Here is a 22,105-nt window from a genome sequence, read left to right as displayed (position 1 = left end):
CAGGATGAGTGAAAACTCAGCTTTTACTAGTATAAATGGCAAGGCAATAGCAGACATCTCAACATTTTGTCCTTTTTGTTTGTGCATTCAATCAGATGGCTTCTGTACACAACACCAGATATGCACATAATCTTCCTCCCCATTGTCACCAGAACTGCCTCCAGGAACGGGTGAGCTGAGGATGTGAGTCATGTCACTCTTCTCAGAACAGTGGTGTCCTTTTGACAGGAGCAACTCTGGAGTGTGAAGGGATTTTGACGCACACAGAGATATAACCTCTGCCGAACAGGGTGATACATGTGCTTAAGATTTTCTTGTTCCTTTGCTTCCAGACTAGGGCTGGAAGGGCTGCCCTGATTGTTTTGTCAGCTTGGAAGATGCTGCAGAATAAAGGCCTAGGATTGTAATTGCAGAGGGTAAGGCTCTTCTTGTGGAGGGTGCTGTTGGAAATTTTTACTTTTTGAGTTATTGAGGCAGAATGTGGAATGGGAAAAAATTAGAAAGAGAAAAGGAATATCTGCACAGAGAGCAGCAGCAATGAAGACTCTGTGGGTCCTTCTGGATCCACTTCAGGTCCCTCACCTGAGAAGTCCTGCACTCCTGGACCCTTGTGAGCTTTACCTGGAGCAGGGCAGAAGCACTCCATCCTCTCCCAGGAAATGCAGGTGCTACATTCCCCTTCAGGGTGAGAAATTCCTCAATGCCACTTGGTTACCTGCTCCAGCCACTGTTCCTAGCACATCAGGAGGTATTTCTGCAGACCCTGAAGGCCATGGCCCATGGCTCAGGAGAGCACCCACGGCTTCAGGAAAGGCTTAGGCAGCTTTTTAGCTATGCCTGGACTGTGATGGGATTAAACTGGGGATCTGCTACCCAGCTTCTGAGAGCAGTGCTTGCACTGAGCTACCTGAAGGGTGTAGAGGCTCACCACAGTGGGCTGGGTAGGATTTAAGTGCATGGGATCTGACTGCTATCTGGAATTTAGACAATCTGCCTAAATCTCAACTTACGTAGAATTTAAGCCTTATGCGTTTTACCCAAAATAAGTAGCTCACAAGCAATGTGTGTCACACATTGGTTTCTAGCAGATGGAAAACATTACAGACTGGGAATAACTTTGTGGGAGTTGTGGCTTGCCTGACTGTCTCCTAAGATAAGGGCACTAGCCTTAAGTTTTCCATTGGATTGACTGCTCTGTGTGCACGTGTGCATGCACGAAACCGTGTGTGTGTAAATTAGGAGCTTCACATTCTCAGTAAATAGCACCAGCAAATGGAAGCTGGTAATATTAACTCTGTCAAGGCTCAGTATTGATCCTGAACAGCTCAGTGAAACGTCAGCCTGAGACTGCAGCCTGCTAGCACTAATAATTAAACTGGTTAGCAATATGGAGCTGCCACTCAGATTCTGTCTTATAATGAAATTGTTTTAGAAGGAAAAAAAAAAAAAAAAAAAAGATAAAGCAAGTATGAGGACAAGTCTGTGGGTTGGATATCCTCTGGAATTTGTTTCTTACAGAACTCAGACTTTATCGCCTTTATTATTACTCTGTTTAACTCCTTTGTCATTAGATTTCATTGCAGGTGGAAGCAGACAGACATGGTTTTTTTTTGCTTTTCCCCAATTTACTGACTTGTTCAGTGAATGACATGCTTAACTGTCTGCAGTTATGATGGTTGGAGCTTCTCTAGGACATCCTAGAGATGTCACTACTTCCCTGCTGGCCAGCTGTTGTCTTTGAGTGTTGTGGAAATAAAGTAACCCCAAAACTGAAAAAAGGTGCCCGCAGCTTATTTTCAGCCATTTATATCAGGAAGGCTGATCTGTGCTGATGCGTGTTGAACAGCTATGAGACTGGTGTAAAGTATTATTTTTGGCCACCAGTGATTTTATGGAATAACAATATCTTTCTCCAGTGCATCACTGTGATTTGGGTTTTTTTTGCCCCCCTGTTGCAAAAATGTGCTGGTTGATGTTGCCACTTGTCAAAATATCCAGTGAGATAAGAACTGTGTTGGCAGGACTGGCCTCTTCTCTGGTGTTGCACATGCCAACACAGTTTATGCTATATTATATGCAGATCAATATTTAATGGACACATTAACTGCAGGAGGTGAGGGTTTCCTACTCAGATTGAAGATACTTTGTCTAGACACTTATGGAGGAAAAATGTGACCTTCCTGCACAAGAAAGAAGCCTCACTCTCATGCCTGGGCTGTAGCAGAAGATCTTTTGTGCTATCCATGTAAAAAAAAAGTGGCAGAAGGAGGAAAGGCACCTAATTTTGCAATGAGGTATTTTGCATGTTTCAAACAGTAAATGTGTAATGAGTGTAATTTTTAAACTGGCACCTGTACCCTTGCAGCTGCAATCACTGGCTGGAATGAGTCCATGCAAAGACCAGGTGAAGAAGGGAAAGACCTGGGGCTAGTGGATGAGAGACAAACAGAGGCAATGATAGAGGCGGTGAGTCAAGATGTAAAGTACCAATATTGGCTTTCTTTAAAAAATGAGCCATCCTGTTCAACGGCTGGGGAGAGCACATCTTGAGTGAATGTAAAGGCCCTGTTCAGAGGAGAGGCATCAGTTTGCATGTGGTGACCCATAGCCCACTGGAGATGAGTGTTTTACAACGTGATCAGCTTTTTCCTCTGATGCACAAGCAAAGAGTGACCAGCAGAGTAAAAATGTGCCCCCTCCTAAAGTAAGAGGTGCTGTTCTGGGGGCTGCATGATACTTTTGTCACACCAGAAAATGATATATTCACTAAGAGAAGGGTCTAGCTCAGCACAAGCCATCCCTTACCTTTGCTGTTGCCATCGGGTCCCCGAAGGATTGTGCACTCCTCGATGTTGCCAAACGCCTCAAATAGCCTGCGCACATCGTCTTCCGACTGCTGCTTATTGAGCATGCCCACAAAGAGTTTTCTGTCTTCTGGAACAAAATAAAGAGATGCTTACCATATTTCAGGAGGGATGTGAAAGCCAAGATGGCTTAGTATCACATGCAACACAAACGGTGACTTCACCAAGGTGACACATCTCAGAAGCTGCTAGTCTTTTCAGGTGGCTGGCTCGAAAAAACTTAACAGCCTCTGACTTCACATGAGCACTTGAAAATAATCCAGCAAATTTTGGAAAACCAAACCACCAAACAACAAACAAAAATGGTTTGGTTATTTATAAAGTCATTATCTGCATCTTAAAATCTAGGCACCAAAGTCTTCCAAATCAGCTTCTTCTGATCAGTTTTTGCAGTCAGTTTGCAGTAACTGAAATGACAACATTGCTCAGACTGCAATCCAAGTGGAATGTGATAAATATAATATATTGGAACCAAGTCCAAATGAAAAATAACGTAAGTTAGTAGCCCTTGCAATACTAAATAAGTTGCAGGAAAAAATATTTAACATAAGCTTTTTAAAATCAGGATATAACGGAAGTCACAGCCTGTAAACTGGAGATTTGTCATTCGTGCCCACTCAGAGACATGTATTTACAAGTTTGGATGAGATTTTTATTATAAAGTTCATTTGAAATAAGCCCAGAGTTTTTGAAATTTAAATTGTTTTTTTGAAATATAAAGTTAATTTATACAATTGTTAATATCTGAGATAGCTCAGTAGGTGGTATTTCATGCCAAAGCAGGACGTTTTCTGCTGGTGGATGATTGTGTTTTGAACAGGTATGCTCAGTTTGACTTAGCACTGTGCACTCACTGAACCAAACGTGTCCTGGCTGCATCCAGAGCCCTGTGGGCAGCAGGGGAGGAAGGGGATTCTGGCCCTCTGCTCTGCTCTGCTGAGACCCATGTGGAGCACTGCATCCAGCTCTGGGCTCCCAGCACAGGAGGGACAGGGACCCTGGGAGTGAGCCCAGAGAAGGAATTGGAACTGGATGATCTTCAGGGTCCCTCCCAACCCAAGTGATTCTATTATTTATACTTGGTCTTAAACCAAGTTTGGGGATCTTCAAGAGACACCTCCAGAAAATATTGGTGAAAATGAATGATCGTCAGAAGGATCTCAGAGGGGGCTGAGTGATGCCTCTCAATCAGGTTTCTGTTCAAAGATTACTACCATTACACCGAGAAATAAAGGAAATTTACATAGTTTACATTGTGTTTGTAAACAGGCCATTTGCACATGATTCATAAATGTCTTATTTATGATTCATTAAACACTATGTAAATGTGTGAACCAAGAGGGTTTTTTCAGAGCACGTTACAGAGCAGATGCAGCTAATTTGAATAAATAGATGTAAATATCTAAATATTTTTTTTAATTTAATTTATTTTTTTAGTATACAGGTTAACCTAAAGCTGAACAAAATACTGGTTTGCAATAACCCTTTTCTGGCTGACTAATTGGGCAATTCATGTCACTTTTGTTCACTGAGAAATCACTGGAGTAGGCAATCTGTTCTGCTTCAAACCAGTGTTTGATCAAAATTCGCCTCTCCAAGATGCTCCTGCACATTGGCAAATTACTTTACAGCCTTGGATGTGAATAATTTTTCATGCAGTGGCTATTGAATGAGGATATTAGGAGCTTTCAACCCTGCAGTCGAGTTATCCACAACAACGAAAGGTGTACTGCCCACACAAAAGCAGGAATTATGTTGCCTTCAACCAGGCTGCTGAACTGGTAGGTTTAGGGACATACAGGTACACTTCTGATAGGTGAGAAAAACAGAAATAATCTTCTGATAGACCTATTAAAGTAAGAAATATTCCTACTTTATGTTGGAATTTATTATGCAGAGAGGTGTTTTGAGGTCTTTGCTAGACAACAAAAAGTTCAGATTGTAGTGGTGCACAAAGCCCACCTAACACCATGCTGCTTGTAGGTTGTCCTCACGTCACAAGAAGGTGATTTGGACATGTGAAAGGCATGTTTTCCCAATAGCCAAAGTGTCCTGCAAAAGGGACTCCAAGATGTGAGGTACAAGTTTAGAGAAGCAGCTGCTAAAGTTGACTGTGTGCTCTGGGGAGTATCTTTCAGTCTAGGGCATGATAGAGCCTTAGGAAATGAATCCAGTCCAAAGTCCAAAGCTTTCCCAGATATTGGAGGAAAACCTACCTAGCAAATGGGACCAAATTCCTGCAAGATATATTAGGAAGGGGGCAGATCAACTGGAAAGAACTAGGAACATGATTGGCAAAAGGTTTTGCCTAGAAAATTTGTGTCTGTTAAATACTTCCAGCACAACAGAAGAGTGTTATATTGTACTTTATACAGCTTCCCCTGTTTCAAATAAGCTGCATCAGCAAAAACACTCCTCTAGCTGTGTAACTGTTTTCACCAGACGTTTTGCTAATATAAATGTATCATTAAAAAAAAATAATCACATCCCTCCTCTGTCAGCAAAACTCTCTAGTGTGGAACTGGCCTGAAACTGCCTTGTCTGGTCTAGTTTATGCAAAGCTGAAACCAGGTGTTTTAGGAACTGCTCAAAATATAATTTTTACATCTCCCCATCCTGCTTCTTTGCAGTACACTGGGACTGCACTGGCTGGCAGACGATGTGGTGCTTTGGTGAGCTGCCCATTGAGATGATCATCTGACCATCAGGGCCAGGCTCTGTCAAAGGGGAGGATCACCTCCTCCAGGAGCTGCTGGTCCAGGGGAGATGGCGTGAAGGGGATCCCCGTGAACAGCCACTGCTAGGACATCACCTCCAACTCCATCTCCAAACCAGCATCCTGTCTCCGTGCTGAAAAACCACCTTGTGTAGTCAGGAGAATAATTTGTTATATCTGCCCTCTCAGAACTCTATACAATCACACTCCAGACTGATAAATAATGAGTTGATTTAACAAGTTTTTACTTTCAGTAGTTTCAATAACAAAGTGCTGCATTTGCCTTTCACATTCCAGCTCTTTCAGGGAACTCAACACTGTGTTTTAACAAAACTCATCACATATGCTGAATAGAAAAAGGGAGGGAAGAATCCAGCAGAAGGGACCATTTAATGTGTTCCAGGTCTTGGCTAATGAGTTTATCCTCTAATGGTCTTTTATGAGCCTGTTATACCCTGGGCATCATCATACATCACTCTTCCACATCCCAGACAAAAAACTGACATGCCAAGCACGAAGAAGACTACTTCTGAATTGTAAATATGTCTAAAAAATGCCATGAGTTTGCAAGAATAAAATGAAGAGGGGATGTGCTGATGTCATCAAGGTGTGTCTTGAGCATGTGTGCACACACCACTGGTGCTCCTCACCAGGTGTTTCCAGTATCCTCTAGTGATATTTGAGGGTGCTACATCAAAAATCTGAGTTTTAAGCTAGACACAAGCCCGGAGCAGTCCTAGATGATACTGTCCCTAAGATCTTCCTGCATGTAGGATCCATCCCTACCAACAATAATCCACATATATAATCATCCTGAGACCCATGCTTCCTCCTTTTCAGTGAGATGTTCCCACTGCATTTGCCTCAGGATCCACACCTAAATTTCAGTGCACTGGGCTGACTCAGTCCCCTATCTCAATGCCATTTCAGACTGTGGGGCAAAAAATCTTCAGACCAGGCTTCCTAAGACATGGGTCCCTGATGGGAGTGAGCACACAGTCAAGGAGAACAGAAACATCACTGTCCAGGGTAGAAGAGAAGGATGAAAAGAGGCCAGACACAAGCCCATGATCTGGGGTGTCCCCAGCATGAGCAGTGGACATGACCTTGTGCTCCAGCCTAAACCGATCTGTGGCCACAGAGAGGCAGTTGTACCTTGCAGTACCACACAGTCTTGCTCAATGGGGATGGGCACCCAGGAGGAGCATCCTTCATCTCCTCTCTGTGAGGGGAATGAAGACAGTGAGCTCACTCAGTGTGTCTAAGAGCAGGTGTGATGAAAGAAGCCTATTCCATACAGCCTACTCAAGACCACACATGGCTGTGCATCAAGTATTCATTCATATCTGAGCGTCTTCCCTTTTGTGAGGAACAATCTGTCCAAATTTCTGTCTTTTACATTCTCCAAAGTCATAATTTCAGTTTCTATCTCATCTGAGGACTCCCCACTAACCTTGCTGCAGCAACATCCCCAAAACTGGCAACACTAGGAGCAGTGACACTGCCCTGCAACATTGCAACTGAATATGGCGTCCATGTGAGCCTCTTCTCCTCATGTTTTTGTCTTCCCTCATAATTGTACACCCCATTATCAGTCTTTTTCTACAAATGGAGTCCATCATGCCCGCTTTGCCATGGAAATGTCCATGGGTGGATATTTTTGTGTGTGGTGGCACAAAGGAGAGCCAAGGAGGTTTATGCTGGTGAATTTTGTTAATACTGAAAATTAGGTCCTTCTCGGGTCTGCTCCATTTTGCCATAAATAAATCACAACAGAAGGTAGCACTCTAAGATCCTCACAGGAGGACAGGAAGGGAGAGAAAGACCACTGCAATGGCAAATCAGAGTTCCCAGAGATGTCCCTTGCATCACATTTCCAATACCTCTGTGGAACCAGGCTTCCCTCTTCTTGACCACTCTGCCAGGAGTGGAGGCTCTTGCCTGTCAGGAAAAGCTGGCTGCAAGGCACCGTGGTGAAGAAACACAACTTGTCAGATAAATACACAACATCTATAGACCTCCCTGCGGTGTTTATACGCAGCCTTGGCACCTTCCCCAGTGCAAATAGGGGTTAAATTATTCCCTGTTCTATTTGTATTTAAATGCTATGCTTCCATGATGAGTGTAAGGCAGAGGTGTCAGATGGGCCCGGGTGAAGGAGGCGGCACACGTGAAAGGTGAAATAATAGCACGCTGCAAACCAAGTGCTGAAAGGAGATGGGAAGGGGGGACACTGGAGCGAGGGGGAGAAGGGGGAGGACGGGCACTAATTAAAGAGACAGGAGGGACAATGAGATGCAGGATGTTTGACCCTCTGTGGAGCAAGAGGACAAGAACAAGAATCACAGCAATTGTGGAGGGACTGGGGGAAAATTAGGGTCACTCACAGGGAGACATGACACAGGATTGTGTTTATCCAGATAGCTCTCGCTAATGTATGTGTGTGCGTGGGGGTACATTTAGATAAGAGTATATAAATACACTTGTGTTCTCGTATTCCTCATGCAAAGCAAAGAGATTGAATCTTTGTATCGGGAAAGCGTAAACCGGCTTTACCATCTAGAACTTCCAAGGCCTTGGAAATAAAGAGGGACAGATTCACCATCTCTGTGTCCCAGGCTAATTTATGTAGCTAATAATTATTTGTCCCTGCTGCTGTTCCCCTCCTTCCCAAACATGTTTGCACACACAGAGGGGGAGCAGCTGCAGTGCCTTGGTCCTGGCACTGGGAAAGCCTTTAAGCTTATTTCCTTGGCACCACAACACAACAAAGAAGCAGCCTAGAGAAGTTTTCTCTGCAGGTGTGGGTAAGATGAAAAGCCAGTGCACAGGACCAAGTGGCACATTTACCAGAGAGGATGCAAGAAGCAGAGTTGATCTTGCTTGCTCACTCTCCTGATTCATCCTTGGCAAAGAAGGAAGAGGAGATAGCACTGAGAGTGTTCATGACATGAATACAATCAGAGTGGTTTGGGCTGGGAGGGACCTTTAAAGGTCATTTGGTCCAAGCCCCAAGCAGGGACATCCTCAACTAGAGCAGGTTGCTCAGAGCCTTGTCTAACAGGTTCTTGAAAGTGTTCAGGAATGAGAAACCTATAACCCCTCTGGGCAGCCTATGTCAGTGTTTCACCAACTTCTTGGTGTAAAAATTATTCCTTGTATCTAGAGTGAATCTGCTCTCTTTTGTTTGATAATCAGGAGCTCTTATCCCATTGGTACTGGCAATATACAGAAGTCTGTCCCCACCTCTCATGAGCATCCTAAAGTATTTAAAGACCCCAATAAGGTCTGTCTGAAGCCTTCTCTTCTCCAGGCTGCACAATCCCAAGTCTCTCAGCCTGTCTTCATAGCAGAGGTGCTCCAGCCCCCTGAATATCTCTGTGGCCTGCTCTGGATACTCTACTACAGGTCTACACCCTTCTTACGGCATGGGCCCCAGAGCTGGGTGTAGCAGTCTCAAAACCACAAAAACAGCCTCACAAAAACAGAACAGAGGGGTAGAACCACCTGCCTCAACTTTCCTTTGATGCAGTTTGGGACAAGGCTGGTTTCTGGGCTGCAAGAACCTATTGCTGACTCATGTCCAGCCTTTCATCCCCCAGAACTCCCAACTCCAAGCAGTGGGATCAGGCATATGCCAAAGTCACGGTGGTGAAAAAGAGTTATAAACCTGGGTTTCTTTCAGACAGTCATGACCAAGGAATCCTCCACAGGTCAAAGAAGAAAGAAGGAGCTTGAGAGAAGAAGGGTGAGCTGCAGATGCCCTGAATGTTATGAAAGTTTGGTTTGAGCTCTGAATTCAAATCTGCAAGCTCAAACCTGTCATTCTCTTGAGCCAGAGTGCCCCAACACTCCCCTTAACCTGTGCTAATCAGGTGATCAATAGGCTAAAAGCAGGGCATTTCCCAGGGCCTGGGTTTCACACTCCTATTGCCATTTTCACAGCAGTCCTACAGCTACGTGATGATGATTACCATCCTTTCCACAGGGGAAGTGATTATGAATACTGTTGTAGCTAATTGTAAATTAGCTAATTATCTTCTCCATAGTACCTTGCTGGAAAATACATGAACCTTGTAAAATAGAGGTGCTTCAAAAATTAGGATGGGGGAAAAATCCAACAAGATTCAAAAGCCCAAACAACAGAAGTATAGTGTTACCTAACTCCAAACAATAGCAAACAAACCCTCCTTCCACCTGCAGCTCCTACTTGGCCCCTTTTCCCTCCTCCTCCCCATATCAAACAACACCCTCAAGGGCCTAATTCTGCTGCAGGCTTTAAAATGTTTGCTGAGTTCACCTCCTCCTTGCAGCTGGGTGTTGTGGGGTATCCCTAATCACATCTTAGCAGGACTGATTTCTTTGCACTGATTTCTCCCCCTCCTCCCTCCCTGGTTTGGTTTTACTTAACAGATCCTTTATATCCCATACGTTAGCAGATATGATTGCACAGCTGCTGGTCTCCAGCTGCTGGAGACAGAGGCTTTGAGACACCCGGGCTAGAGAGAATAACAGCTAATCTGAACAGCTGTGTGACGGGGACAAGCGCAAATGAATATAAGCCCAGGTGTGGGAGCGTAATTCTCCTGTGCAAAGAAGGAAGCTTTATCCCACAGGTGCGTTACTCTCCACTGTTGCATGTCAAAAACTTAGTTTGAAGGATTTCTCTTACTTAATTGCTTGGCTGCACTCTGAGCCTTGACTTGGACATGGATCCTGTAAACAGAGTGAAGGAACAGCTGTACAAGAGACAGAGGGTCTGCCTGTCTCTGTTTGCTGTCTCTGGCAACAGCCAGTTTGCATGTCTAGAGAAGAGTAAAAGAACAGGGAATTTTGTTGATCCCCCCAAATATTCTCCTAGAATCAGTGCTCTGCAATTCAGGGAATTGCAGTGTGGGGATTTTTGTTTGTTTCGGTTTGGGGTTTGTTTTTGTTTTTGTTTTTTTACTTGTTTTGTTTTGTTTTTTCATATGTAGTAGTTTCTGAAGTGTCTTTCTTTGATGTAATTGTTCAGTGGACTTTTGAACCTGTGTGTGCTTGCGAGCATCCAGTACATCCTGCAGCAAGACATTCTCCAGCTTAAGCACGCACTGAGTCAGGAACTTCTTCCTTCTTCTTATTTTCAACATGCCACAAATTATTTTCAATAGATAGAACCTAAATCTTGATTTGGGAAAGAGTGAAAATCATTCCTGATCTAGTTATGGAAGAGTGGACCCATGAGGATTTAAGAACTTGAAGCTCTTTTCTGTACTTTTCAGACTGGTTTTTGGGACCCCTGAGTCCCATCTTAAGCCATGCTTTGGAAACTAGGGAAAGCAAAACCACTTTTCTCTTAGAGTGATTTGTTATTCCTGGTACCAAAGCGATGGATGACTGTGCAGTTACTGTTATTAAATACTTATATCTCTGCCAAGGACAGTGGCCTCAGTGGAAATATGGGCTACATTAATTACGCAGTGAAAAAGGCAGCCTCAGTTTCCCCACCTGCAAAAAGACTAATTAGTGTTTGCAGCTGGCAAAACTGGGCATTGGTGAGGTTTGCCATACTCCAGGAGCACAGGTAGCCCTGGCAGAAATAGTGAAATGTACCTGGCAGGCTGTCAGATCTGTGGCTGAACCCTACAATGGCTTCTATCATATTTAAGTGGCTGGAGCTTTCACAGCTCCTTTTCACACAAGAGTGTGGGGGTAAGTGAAGGCAGGGTTTAGTCCTCAATAAAAGTCTACTTTGGAAAATTACAATGACTGTGAATCTTGGAGTTATCTTACAGGGAGTAGTGTGACTCCTAAAGACAGCGGCACAGTGACCAAGGTGCTTGTGTCCAAGAGAACACAGATATTGGCTGCTGTTGGCCCTGTGAGAAACTGGAAAGAAAATTAACTTGTTGCCAGATATCAAACCCAATGTCTGAAATGATGTTTTTTAATTAAAAATGACTAGGCCTATTCTATTCTTTCAGTGTCCTAGTCTATACTACAGTCCTACCTTCCTGAGAGGAAAGACCTGATATACAGGGAACTGGGAGAGGTCCTTGATGTGCAGCAGCTGTAAACCACATCCAGGTATTGTCTGGGAGACCAAGCATGGTCTCCCAGGATGGAAAACAGGATGGAAAAAGCTCAGAGACATGATGAAAAATGGAAGGAGATGGAGGAGACTGTTCAGAGCAGGAGGGTGGGTATAGTTTTGGTTTGGCAGGTCTGTGCTGCTGTAGCAACACCCTCTGTGTGCCAGCACTGAAGTGAAACCCAGCTGTAAACCAAAAGCCTTCTCTGGGCAGTTCAGATGAAAGCACACTCAGGCTTCCTCTGCACATAGGGTATGGACAAAACTTTGGCCATAGGCCAAGCAAACCCTGCCATGAAGACATAGCCTAAACAATCCTAACAGCAGACTCTTCTTGTACAGCTGCAAATATTATAACCCCAAGACAAATATCTGTAGTTCTGACTTGCTGAACAGCACTGTCACAACTGTCCATTGCCAAGAGATGTGCAGATTCCCTCTGCAGATCTTAAATGACAGGTTTTATGGTGTTTGATATTGAGCTGGGAAAACAACTTGAAAAGATCCATTTTATTTGTAGCCCTTGCTTTGGAAAGCTGCTGGTGAGAAAGGTCTAAAACCCCGTGCCAGGCAAAGCATAAAGCCTCTGCCTCTGAACTGTGCCTCACAGCTCATAATTCTTCTCAGTCATTATCTGAAATACACAACTGGAATATTTCTGAGAATTGTTCCTGAGGCAATGCTTTTTAGGAAAAGGCTTGGGAGTCAAAATCTGGTCTTTCTAAACTCAACCTATAGCCTAATCCTGCCACAACAGGAAGAATATCTGAATCTAAATCAACCTTTTAATCATGAAAAAAAAGTAAAAATTAGACCTCTTTCCATAGCTATTAGCAGGCTGTTCTTACAGTTCCCATTTCCCAGGAGCAACCCTGGAAACGTTCTTGGGAAAAAGCACCTAAGGAGACCCAGCATGGAAGAGCGGATGTGTCATAGCAGCTGTGCTATGACTAAACTTCACAGGAATTTGCATGACTGTTTAGGCTCCTTCCTCCTGTGAATCCACAAATATTATCTTGGTCCAGTTTGATGGATTTCCAGAAGAAGAAGGCGATGAAGGAAAAGACTGTCTTGTACTATCAAATGACACCTCAAATGAACACTGATTTATGCTTTTGCACTCATCTTTCAGAGGCAGCTCAGATTGGAATACAACTCCTATTGCCTTTAGTTCTGGGGGATTTAACAGATCTTAATTCCTATGTGTAACATCCCCTTTTCACTCTGCGGCCACACAAGGTTGAGGCTGAGCCTGAGGGGCCATTTGGTTTTCACACCCATTCAGAGCAAAGCTTAGAAGCTTCTTGACAAACTCCACGGGGTCAGTGGTGTCAAGACTGGTATGTCAGGAAAATAAGTTTCAGTTCCTAAACTCATCTCACTGGTGACCTGTCGAAGCTTTGAAACCCTTTCCAGAAGCCTAGAAGGCCAAGACATTAATCTGTGGTAGCACTCCAGCCTTGAGCACCGAGGACTATCGAAACAGCGTGGGCATGGGCAGGAAGGGGGGTGGGAAGGACATATTTTCTCTTGCAGGAGCTGGGACGACATTTCAGATCAAATTAAACTTCAGTTTTTAAAGACTTCAGTGGAGGTAATTGAAACACTTCCTCACAATTGCCTGAACCTAAGTGTTATCTCTCTTTTCCTCTGTATATCATCTCTTTTCCCCCAAGCCTGAGACAGCCCCGCACGGCCACAGCCTCCTTAATATTAAAGACGGTGATTAAATGGGATTCGCCAAAAGACAAAGGGCTGAAAACCTGCCAATTGTTAATCCCTCCTTTGCTGTGCTTAAAAATTCCATTTTGTTCATTTGAAGAAAGGAGGGGGGGAAGAAAAGAGAATTATACGTCTATGTCTAATTTAAATTCTGGTGTCGCGGGTCCTGTTCCCTTCTCCCTCTCTTGACGTCTGAATATATTCCTTTATTACCATTATTACAGCTTTCTGATTGCATTAAAATTCATCCACACGCTTCTCTCCACATTCCACTTTTATTTTGCCAGTTTTTTTGCTAATTCCCTTTTTCTCTCTCCCCTTTTCTCCCCACTTTCCAATTATACAGAATGTCATTAAAGATCTCTACAAAATGCCTCAACTCCCTTCCCTATTGCTTTTATAAACTTCCTGGCTTTTTTCCTCTCCATGCCCTCATCTACAAACAAAGAAAATGAAGAAAAGGCAAAAGAAAACAATAATAATAAAGGAATCCAAGCAGCATGTCTCAGAGGTCTCAATAACACCTTTCCTACTTCATACAGCTCTTAGCCTAATATTCACTTCAGTTATGAAGCTGTATTTCATACAGAAGTTTTGTGCATTACTTGTTTGATGATGTACCTGGAATCCTTAGTTAAAATCAAAAGTGGAACTTGCCAGGCTATGTTTATGAGCACGTAAAGAGATAGTCTTGCCTGTAACTGTAAGCAGAAAAATAAGGCTGGGGGAAAAAAATAATTTCACCCTGCTTTATGGAGCAAGAGCTGAAATCCTGTAAGGATTTGCTTGTGGATGTGAGCAGTAGAGCTGAGCATATGGTGCATGTGGTGGATAGTACCAGACCAAAACCCCAACAGGGTCCATCTAGTTAATCCTCCAGACATCCCACTGACTGCTAGGACACCCTTACAGTGACTTTTTTCCCCACAAGGCAGGTCACCTAAAAAGACAGCATAACTTTTGTTAAACCAGTTCCACTCTATCTGGGTGGAAGTCCCATTTGGAAGATTTTATTGATAAAAATGAACATGAGAATGGGACTTTGCTTCTATATAGAACACACCTGCATATGGGCAGCTGAACAATAAGGTGGAGGCACATGATGTGGTACCAATGTGATTAGGCTAGGGTGTCTGATCCTCCCAACCTATCCTTGTGACTCTCCTAGCCCTGCTGGCAGGAAAAAGCTGCTATTATGAAACTTTAATGCATTCTTGCCAGTTCTTCCCAGGGTGCCTAAGTAGGTTTTTTGTTATTGTTGGTAGTTTTATGTTTGTTTGGTTTTTGGGGTTCTTTTTTTTTTTTTGCTATTATTATTTTTGCTGCTGTCACCCTCAATTACACTGATATAATGAAATGACTGAAACTGGATGAAAATTGGAATTTTTTTTCTATAAGAAATACTGATGTCTCAAAAAATGTACTTCCACTTCGAATTGGAGAGGCCAAAGTTCTTGTGAAAAGGAAATTCTTCAGTTGTGAAATGTTACAGGGTATTGTCTCAAAGGAATAAAAAGCCTTTGTCTTAATAACCTCAAAACATAAAATATATAAAGCAGAATGGCTGTGGTTTTCAGCCAGACAAACAAAAGTATATTTTCACTCACTATATGAATAAATAAAAGACATTTCTGTCATGGGATGTTGCGAATGCAAAAGTAATAAATTAGCTCCAAGGAAAATGAGACAGATTAGTGGTGCTTATGTCCACTCAGTGCTATAAAACATGAATATCCAGATGCAAAATCTATCTTAGTCACTAAAGCTCTGTCTGCTGGAAGCCAGAGGGTATTAGGGGGAGGATCACTCTTCATAAAAGCCTTGTTCCTACTGTTTCTAATGGGCACTGTTGGAACAGAGGATGCTGGACTAGAGAAACCTTTGGTCTAACTCTGGACGGAAGCTAGTGGTTTAATACAATACAGACTTGAAACAAAATTAAATCAAAAAGATCCTGTTAAAATGATAGATTTGTACCTCCTGAAAAGAGAGCTCAATGCATTAATTAAAAAAAAAAAAAAAAATAGATGTCCCCTGGCAAAGATTTCACTGGAACAAATCTGTTCCAGGGGAATGCTTTGCCTGTTACAAAACTACACGTTGAGCTAGGCACCTGTCCCTTTGAAATACTTTGGCCATCTTGACAAATGACCCAGGAAATGAATGGGTCTGCTTCAGGATGCCACCCAGCATGATCTGGTTTGACTTATCCACATATTCATTTAGACTGCTACCCTAAGGTGTGTCTGAGGAGGAACATTATATTCCAGTGATGGTACACCAATGCTTGAAATAAACATTGGGGATTCAGGGTTAGAGCTGAAGCTTATTGAAATTAATGAAAAAGAGTGCCACGGAGCCTTGCAGGCTTTAGATCAGACTCTTGATTTGCTGAAACACTGCTCAGATGTCCCTGCCACTGCTGGGTACTGCAGATTTTCCCTGATGCAGAACAACGTCTTACACCCATGCCAGGAGAGATCTGCTGACGACAGAGCAGAAGGACAGCAAGAGCCTGGACTACACACATCACACCTTTTCTGTGCCAGGGTTTGGTAGTCTGCATGTATTTCCCTGATTTGGCCCGTTTGCTTACAATCCTTTCACTGTTCTGTTGCAGTAAGGAAAAGAAAACAAACCCCCTGTGAAATCTCCTGCACAGGCAAAACTCATCCTTCCTCTGAGTAGAAGACTTTCCTGCAAGTCTCACCCCAGGTTTTAAAACAGCACTGCAAAGCAGTGAAAGAATGTAGTAAAATTGGGATCAGACAGGATGCCCTGAAATGCCGGGCAGGGCTTGCAATAGAATTTATAATCAACACACTCACAGAACTTTCTTTCAGTGACAGTAATATTCAACACACACCTGTCACTAAGTAAGGCCAGCTGGACCCAAAAAGAAGTTATCCATAGAGGCGGGATGTGCAGAGCCCTTTCTGGAGTCCTCCAGTCACTTTTTCTCCCTGCATTTGGGCTGGTTTCAAACTCAGGGGAGACCCAATCCACTGAGAGTGTTGAGCCAAAGATTTCTCCTCTTGGGGAAAGCAGGGTTGCTTTCTTTGATGTCACTTAGCATCTCCCTACAAACATTTTATTGAAGATTATTTCTTCCACCCACCTTCTCACTCCCCCCAGCTCTCAACTCCGGCTGGCTTTAAATGCCACTGTCATTTCCATCCGCTGACAGAGCTCTTTAACTGCCGCGCCGAATGGCATTCGCTAAAACCAACTAATAGAAGGAAATGAGGTTAACCTTTAAGAAAGGTGAAAACGAGCTGGGTGCTATGCCAGCAGTAAAGAATTAGTTCATAAACAGCCTCTCGCTGCAGAGGCGGTTTAATGCAGGCACTGGTGATGCTGGCAGGGCTGTGGACAGGTGGGTCTCAGGGGCGAGCTTGGTCAGGAAAAGGCTTGGCACCTCTCCATTCACATAGTTTAGTCAGCCCTTCCCCAGTGAGCCTATGGGGACGGTCCCACAATTCTGATCTTGGCTGCTATGGTCTGAAATCACAGCAAACAGGTGTTGCTTGTAGTGGATGCCTATGGCATATTAGTGGCTTGCATCTGCAAATCTTTTCTCCATCATCTTCTCTCACATGCAGGAAGATGGGAGTGCTCAGGGCCAAATCCTGCCTTGTCTGTCTCCTTGCTGTGTTTTTCCTTTCCATCAGTCTTTTTAAATATTTCTCAGCTCAGCTACCTAGTAACTCTTACTGAATGAGGGTTCTGCTTCTGTAAAAGTAGCATAGCTGGGTGCCCTTGACCTATCTGAAGGACCATTATTGTCTTTATGTTTTCCTTCAGGATTAATGTATTTGTTGTCTTGTTCATCAAGAGTTAGATAAAATCCAGGCTTTAAACCACACGTTGATCTTCCATGTGCTACTTGAGCTCATACCTGAGACCCTGTGCTATAGAACTTATGAAGGAAAGCAAAAGGGAAGAGCTGGGGACAAAAGACTTCTATACAACTGTAAGAAAAGGGACATCTCTTTGTCTGCTCCGAAGACTCGTGTGTTCAAGGCCTGGTTGTATTTGGCTTTGAACAACCTTGTCTGGCAGAATGGGGTCCCTGCCTGTGAACTGGATGATGTTTTTCTTAACAGCAGGTGAGTCTTAATAGGGGGAAACTCCCTTACCAGTATGGGCATCAGAAGGAGATGCAGCACAGTGCCATGATGGGAGCAGGACAAATATTTGTCAAGTAGTTTTCTCCTGACAGTGCTTCTCCTGACTGCTTCATCTAATTTTAATTAGACCAGAGAGCCTGAAGGATGCATATACTACCAACTGTATCAACAACAACTGGCAGTATAAGATGGAGTCCATATGAAGTTTGTCTCCTGTTTTCAGTCAGTTTGTATAGATGCATCTCTGGTTTTTCACAGAAGTGCTCTGAAGTTGGTCTTTCATCTCAGCCCTGCACAGTGCTGCCCATACTATTGTCTTTCTCTTGCCATGGCATATTATCCATGTCAAAAGTGTTTGAAACAGAAAATTATACACCTGGACCAAACGATTAGTAAGCATAAATCTAGAAAGCTTCCTAAAACAAGATCTTACTAGGTATAAATCAACATTACAGACATACACCATGCAATGATAGAATTATTTATCCCACCAACACAGCTAAGACAAGATCAGCAAATATAAAAAAACTGTTATTCTATTCCTATTCAATGTTAGTAATGGGAGAAATTAATTGACTGATTAAGAGTAAAGGCCAAATCTCAGAAAGGTGTTTCTATTTACTGTCCATATAGTAAAAAATGGCACTCCACAGGCTCTTTCCACCTCAGATTTCATCATTACTAATAATGCTTTTTAGCTAACAATGCTTTTTGGGGTGTGTGGAGAAATCAGGGCTGTACAAGCCAGTTCTGAACCTGGCTCTCATCCCTATTACTGCAACAGTACTGTAACTGTGCTAAGGGGAGTCATCTCTTCCCTTCATCAGTAGCCAGGACTCAGAGAAACAGAGAGAGGCAGAGAGCGAAGGTGCTGTTTTATAGCAAGCCTTTTCTGAGCTTGAGAGCTCACTGTGCTATTATTTTCACTTTTCCCCTCATTTCAGGCCTTTTTTGTGTTTCATGTTTGGCCCTCGGCAGGCTGAGAGACGTGCTGACAAGTTGTAACTCTCACTTGGCTTGGCGAGGGCTTTGTTCTCTGTGTGCGTGGCACAGACTCGCTTCCTCTTTCGAAATGTGACAGCGAGCGATAACACTGACACAGAGAGCCAGCGCCCGGGCTCGGCGCGCTCCCCGTGCTAAAGACCCTCTTCAGTGATCTGCAGCATCAGTCAGGAAGCAAAGATGGGCATTGCACAGGGGGAAATATAGTAGTGGCAAACTCCTCCTTTCTCCCCAAACCTCCTTAACCCCAAGCTAGTCAGAGGCTCACATGCCTGATTGTACAAAAGGGATTTGTAGGGGTCTGGTCTCTCCCCCTCCCTATCTGAGATGCCCACAGAGCTGCCCCAGGGGGCTGAACCACTGTGCTGAAGCCATCCTGCTGCTGTCCTTCAGCCATCCCCATAGGCTGTGTTTTGGCTAAAATGTGTGTTCTGGTGAGGGGCCAACTCTTACTACGAGGACAACAGGCAGAGCAACCGATAGTGTCATAGCTTGCTTTGATGTGCATCCTCTTGTGACAAGAGCCTGTCTCTGACTTCTCGCTTTAATGTGTTTGGCATCATGTTCAAATTAGAAAAGTTTTGGAGAAAAGTGCAGTCTCTCTCCAGGTGATTAAAGTGCTCTTTTGTATATAGCCTATTTTCCCAGAAAAGATACTTCCATAAAGCACCAAGTCTCTTGGAGTTCTGTCAGGCAAGGATGAGCATAACTTTTCAAATCTGGCACTTAGAGGCATGTGTTTCATTTATACAGGTTTTTGAAAAAAATTATTACAGTTTTTAAAAGATGAATGCTAGGCTTGGATCAGTTTTCTCAAGTACTCTCTCTACCAGTGTCACCTACTAAAAAATCATCTTTGTCTTCTTTGTCCTTCAGGTTCTTTGTTTATATAGCAAGAAGCCCACTAGATGGTTTTGCCCACCACAGCGCTGGGAGATGGTGTCGTCGTCCTCAGCTGTGCTATCCACTTTTCTATGTCATTGCCTAGGTACTTTTCTAGGTTGCTGTCTTATGAAATACAACCCCTCATTCTTTAGGCCTGTTTTGCAGCCCTATTCCACCCTGAGTCAACTTAGATTTGGTTCTGCAGAAACACACACATAATGTCTTAGCCAGCTGAAGCTTGTTCAGAGTGACCTAAGTGACTTAGATGACTCTGTATCAGAGTTCTGTCCTTACAATTTTCCATTTTGTGTTATCCACAGATTTTATCAGCTGGGATATTTAATTCCACATCATTCATGACAATGCTGACTAGCGTCAGAGCTGGCTACTGATCCGTGTAGAGCCCTGCTGCAAATACCCTCACTCTATCATGGTTTCTCTTTGACAACTGCATTTTGAGATTTGTCCATTACCCACTTCTTAATCCATTTAATGTCCACCCTCTTGAACACTGTGCTCAGCAAGAACTACAAGGAAGTTCCAATTCTAGAGAACCTTTGCAGCTCAAGATAACTTATACTGATAAGGAAAACTCAATCAGTCAGTTTTGCCACGGGAAAGATAGGATCTCAAAGACACATAGCCCCTCTCCTTCCTTCCCTTGCCTCTGGCATTGTTCCTTCTCCCAGCTTGAACAGAAGGACTTCACCTCAGCTGCAGCACCATCCTCTAACAACAGTATTTATATAATACTGCATTTTCCTTTCTCCAGATATTGCTATAGAAGTTGGGCACAGACCTCAGTTATTTCTGTTCTTCGCTCTTGGTTATTGCAGCTTATTTTTAATGGCTGGTTCACTGGCAGGTTGTGTTTGCTGTGCGGGTGTAGATGTTATCTTTGCAAATACAGTGACTCAACTACCCTAAGAAGGACCCTGTTCTTCTTTATTATATTCTTGCCACTATTATGTCTGCAGGACCCTGGGATTAAATACCCACTTACAAGCTACTCCCACTGAGATTGTGAGAGCTGGAGAGACCAGCAAATAAAGGAAACCAAAGTCATAATTCCTAAGAGTGTTTCATGTAACAAGAAACACAGGACAGCTTTTTCCTTTCACCCCCTCAATATCTTTTTTTCCTGGGAGCAAAAGTAATTGTACTGTGTGCACTCAGAGACTTCCCTGCACAGTGAAGCAATGTAAAGGCAATAGAGTTCTTATAATTCAGTTTTCCTCAACATTTTTCTGGGTTCAAAACAAAGCCCAGGTCCCAGCTGGGATGACATTTATTTAGCATATGTAATGTTAACCAAAATATGTGAGGGAACATGCATTGAGTCCTGCTTTGTCTTTTTCACTGTTTCACTATTGGTTTCCACTGTCTCTTTTTTTGACCTGTTCCAGCCACATTGTCCCAGACTGAGGAAGATTTAGCCCTAGGTAGTTTGATGGTCCTTGGACTTGCAGACAGCTACTTGACCTGTCTTTTTTTCAGGGAGGAGCTTACACCTTATCTAAGTGGAAGCTAGGACCCAGAGAGCAGTGGTTTGAAGGATTTGGTGCAGGCTTTCTTGAATTTTAACAAAAACACTGAAAGTTTGCCCATCAATAACCCACTCATGAGTAAGATACAACAGTTTGTCCCCAGGTTCCTAAGGATTCACCTCACGTTCAAGAGACAGCCTTTTATCTCCCTGTTTTTGCTGTTAGATGTGAGAGTAGTTCTGGGCAAACTTCTTTGTTTTAATTTTTTTTTCATCTCTCCACCTGCAATCCAGGGGAGTTTTGGCCTTGGTTGTTTTGAAAGAACATGCTACCACAGCAATGATAGCAGACTTAATGAAGGTCTGACATAATCATTCAAACACTGCCTAAGTAGTAGTAGGTGCTGGTGTTGACCCTGATTCAGGTTTGGGGTGACAGTGACCCACAGAAGTTAAACAGACGCACAACCTGGAATAGACTCTGGGCATTGTGAGCACTTGCCTTGCAGCACAACCCTGCAGAAAGTAAGATCCTTTCCTCTGGACTTTTCTACAGCATTTTTCAGAAGACTAGTCCATAATCCTGACTTCAGATAGCTTTGCACAGGCTGCCTAAATTATATTAAAGTGCAAGATTTGTAGTTCGGTTCACCCAGAAAACTCGTGTGTCTGTGTGTTTGCATATGGATGCGTGCAGCATGTGGGAGTGATTCTCTAAATAGGAGGTGAAGTGCCTATCACAGAGAATAGACCTTAAAAGGGTTTTCTGAGCTGTGAGTGAGAAACCAAATCTGGGAAGAAAAAAAATAAAGCTAAAAGACAACCTTACCACTACCACTGGCAACTCAAATTAAAAAGCAATTGTGTGTGTAAGGAAAAGGAAGATTTGGAAATACAGGCATAAATGACATTTGTTGTGAAAGCCTCCCCCACTCCTGTCCACAAGTGATAAGGAAATGAGCTGGATGCCAAGGGAACCTCAGATTGGATTCAGGAGAAAGAAACATTTTCAGGTCAAACTTCATTTGACGTTAACTTGGGTTCCTCCATCAACTGACATTGGGCAAAGGTGCCACTGTCATCAGTTCCCAAACCTGTGTCCCCACAACTTGATGGAGATGTGGACAGATGCCCATGGGCAGGTGACCCTTTCATGCCTTCCCCTCTGCAAACACTACTTCCAAAATGCCTCCCCACCCTCTGGTTTTTGTACAGTCTAGGGCCATCCAT

The 22,105-nt window shown here is 43.4% G+C and overlaps 1 protein-coding gene across 1 annotated transcript in view; it reads right to left on the bottom strand.

Annotated features, from left to right (window-relative positions):
* The window catches only part of CELF4 (CUGBP Elav-like family member 4), a 710,588-nt gene that overhangs the window by 114,436 nt on the left and 574,047 nt on the right, over window positions 1-22,105 (bottom strand). Inside the window, exon 4 of the mRNA XM_054004192.1 lies at window positions 2,806-2,934. Coding sequence (XP_053860167.1) covers window positions 2,806-2,934 — 129 coding nt within the window. The remainder of the gene's footprint in view (window positions 1-2,805; window positions 2,935-22,105) is intronic.

This window comes from Vidua macroura, chromosome Z (genome assembly GCF_024509145.1).
Source record: "Vidua macroura isolate BioBank_ID:100142 chromosome Z, ASM2450914v1, whole genome shotgun sequence".
Lineage (NCBI taxonomy): Eukaryota > Metazoa > Chordata > Aves > Passeriformes > Viduidae > Vidua > Vidua macroura.
The sequence above is the reverse complement of the archived record's forward strand: the minus strand, read 5'-3'. Positions and strand labels throughout refer to the sequence as shown.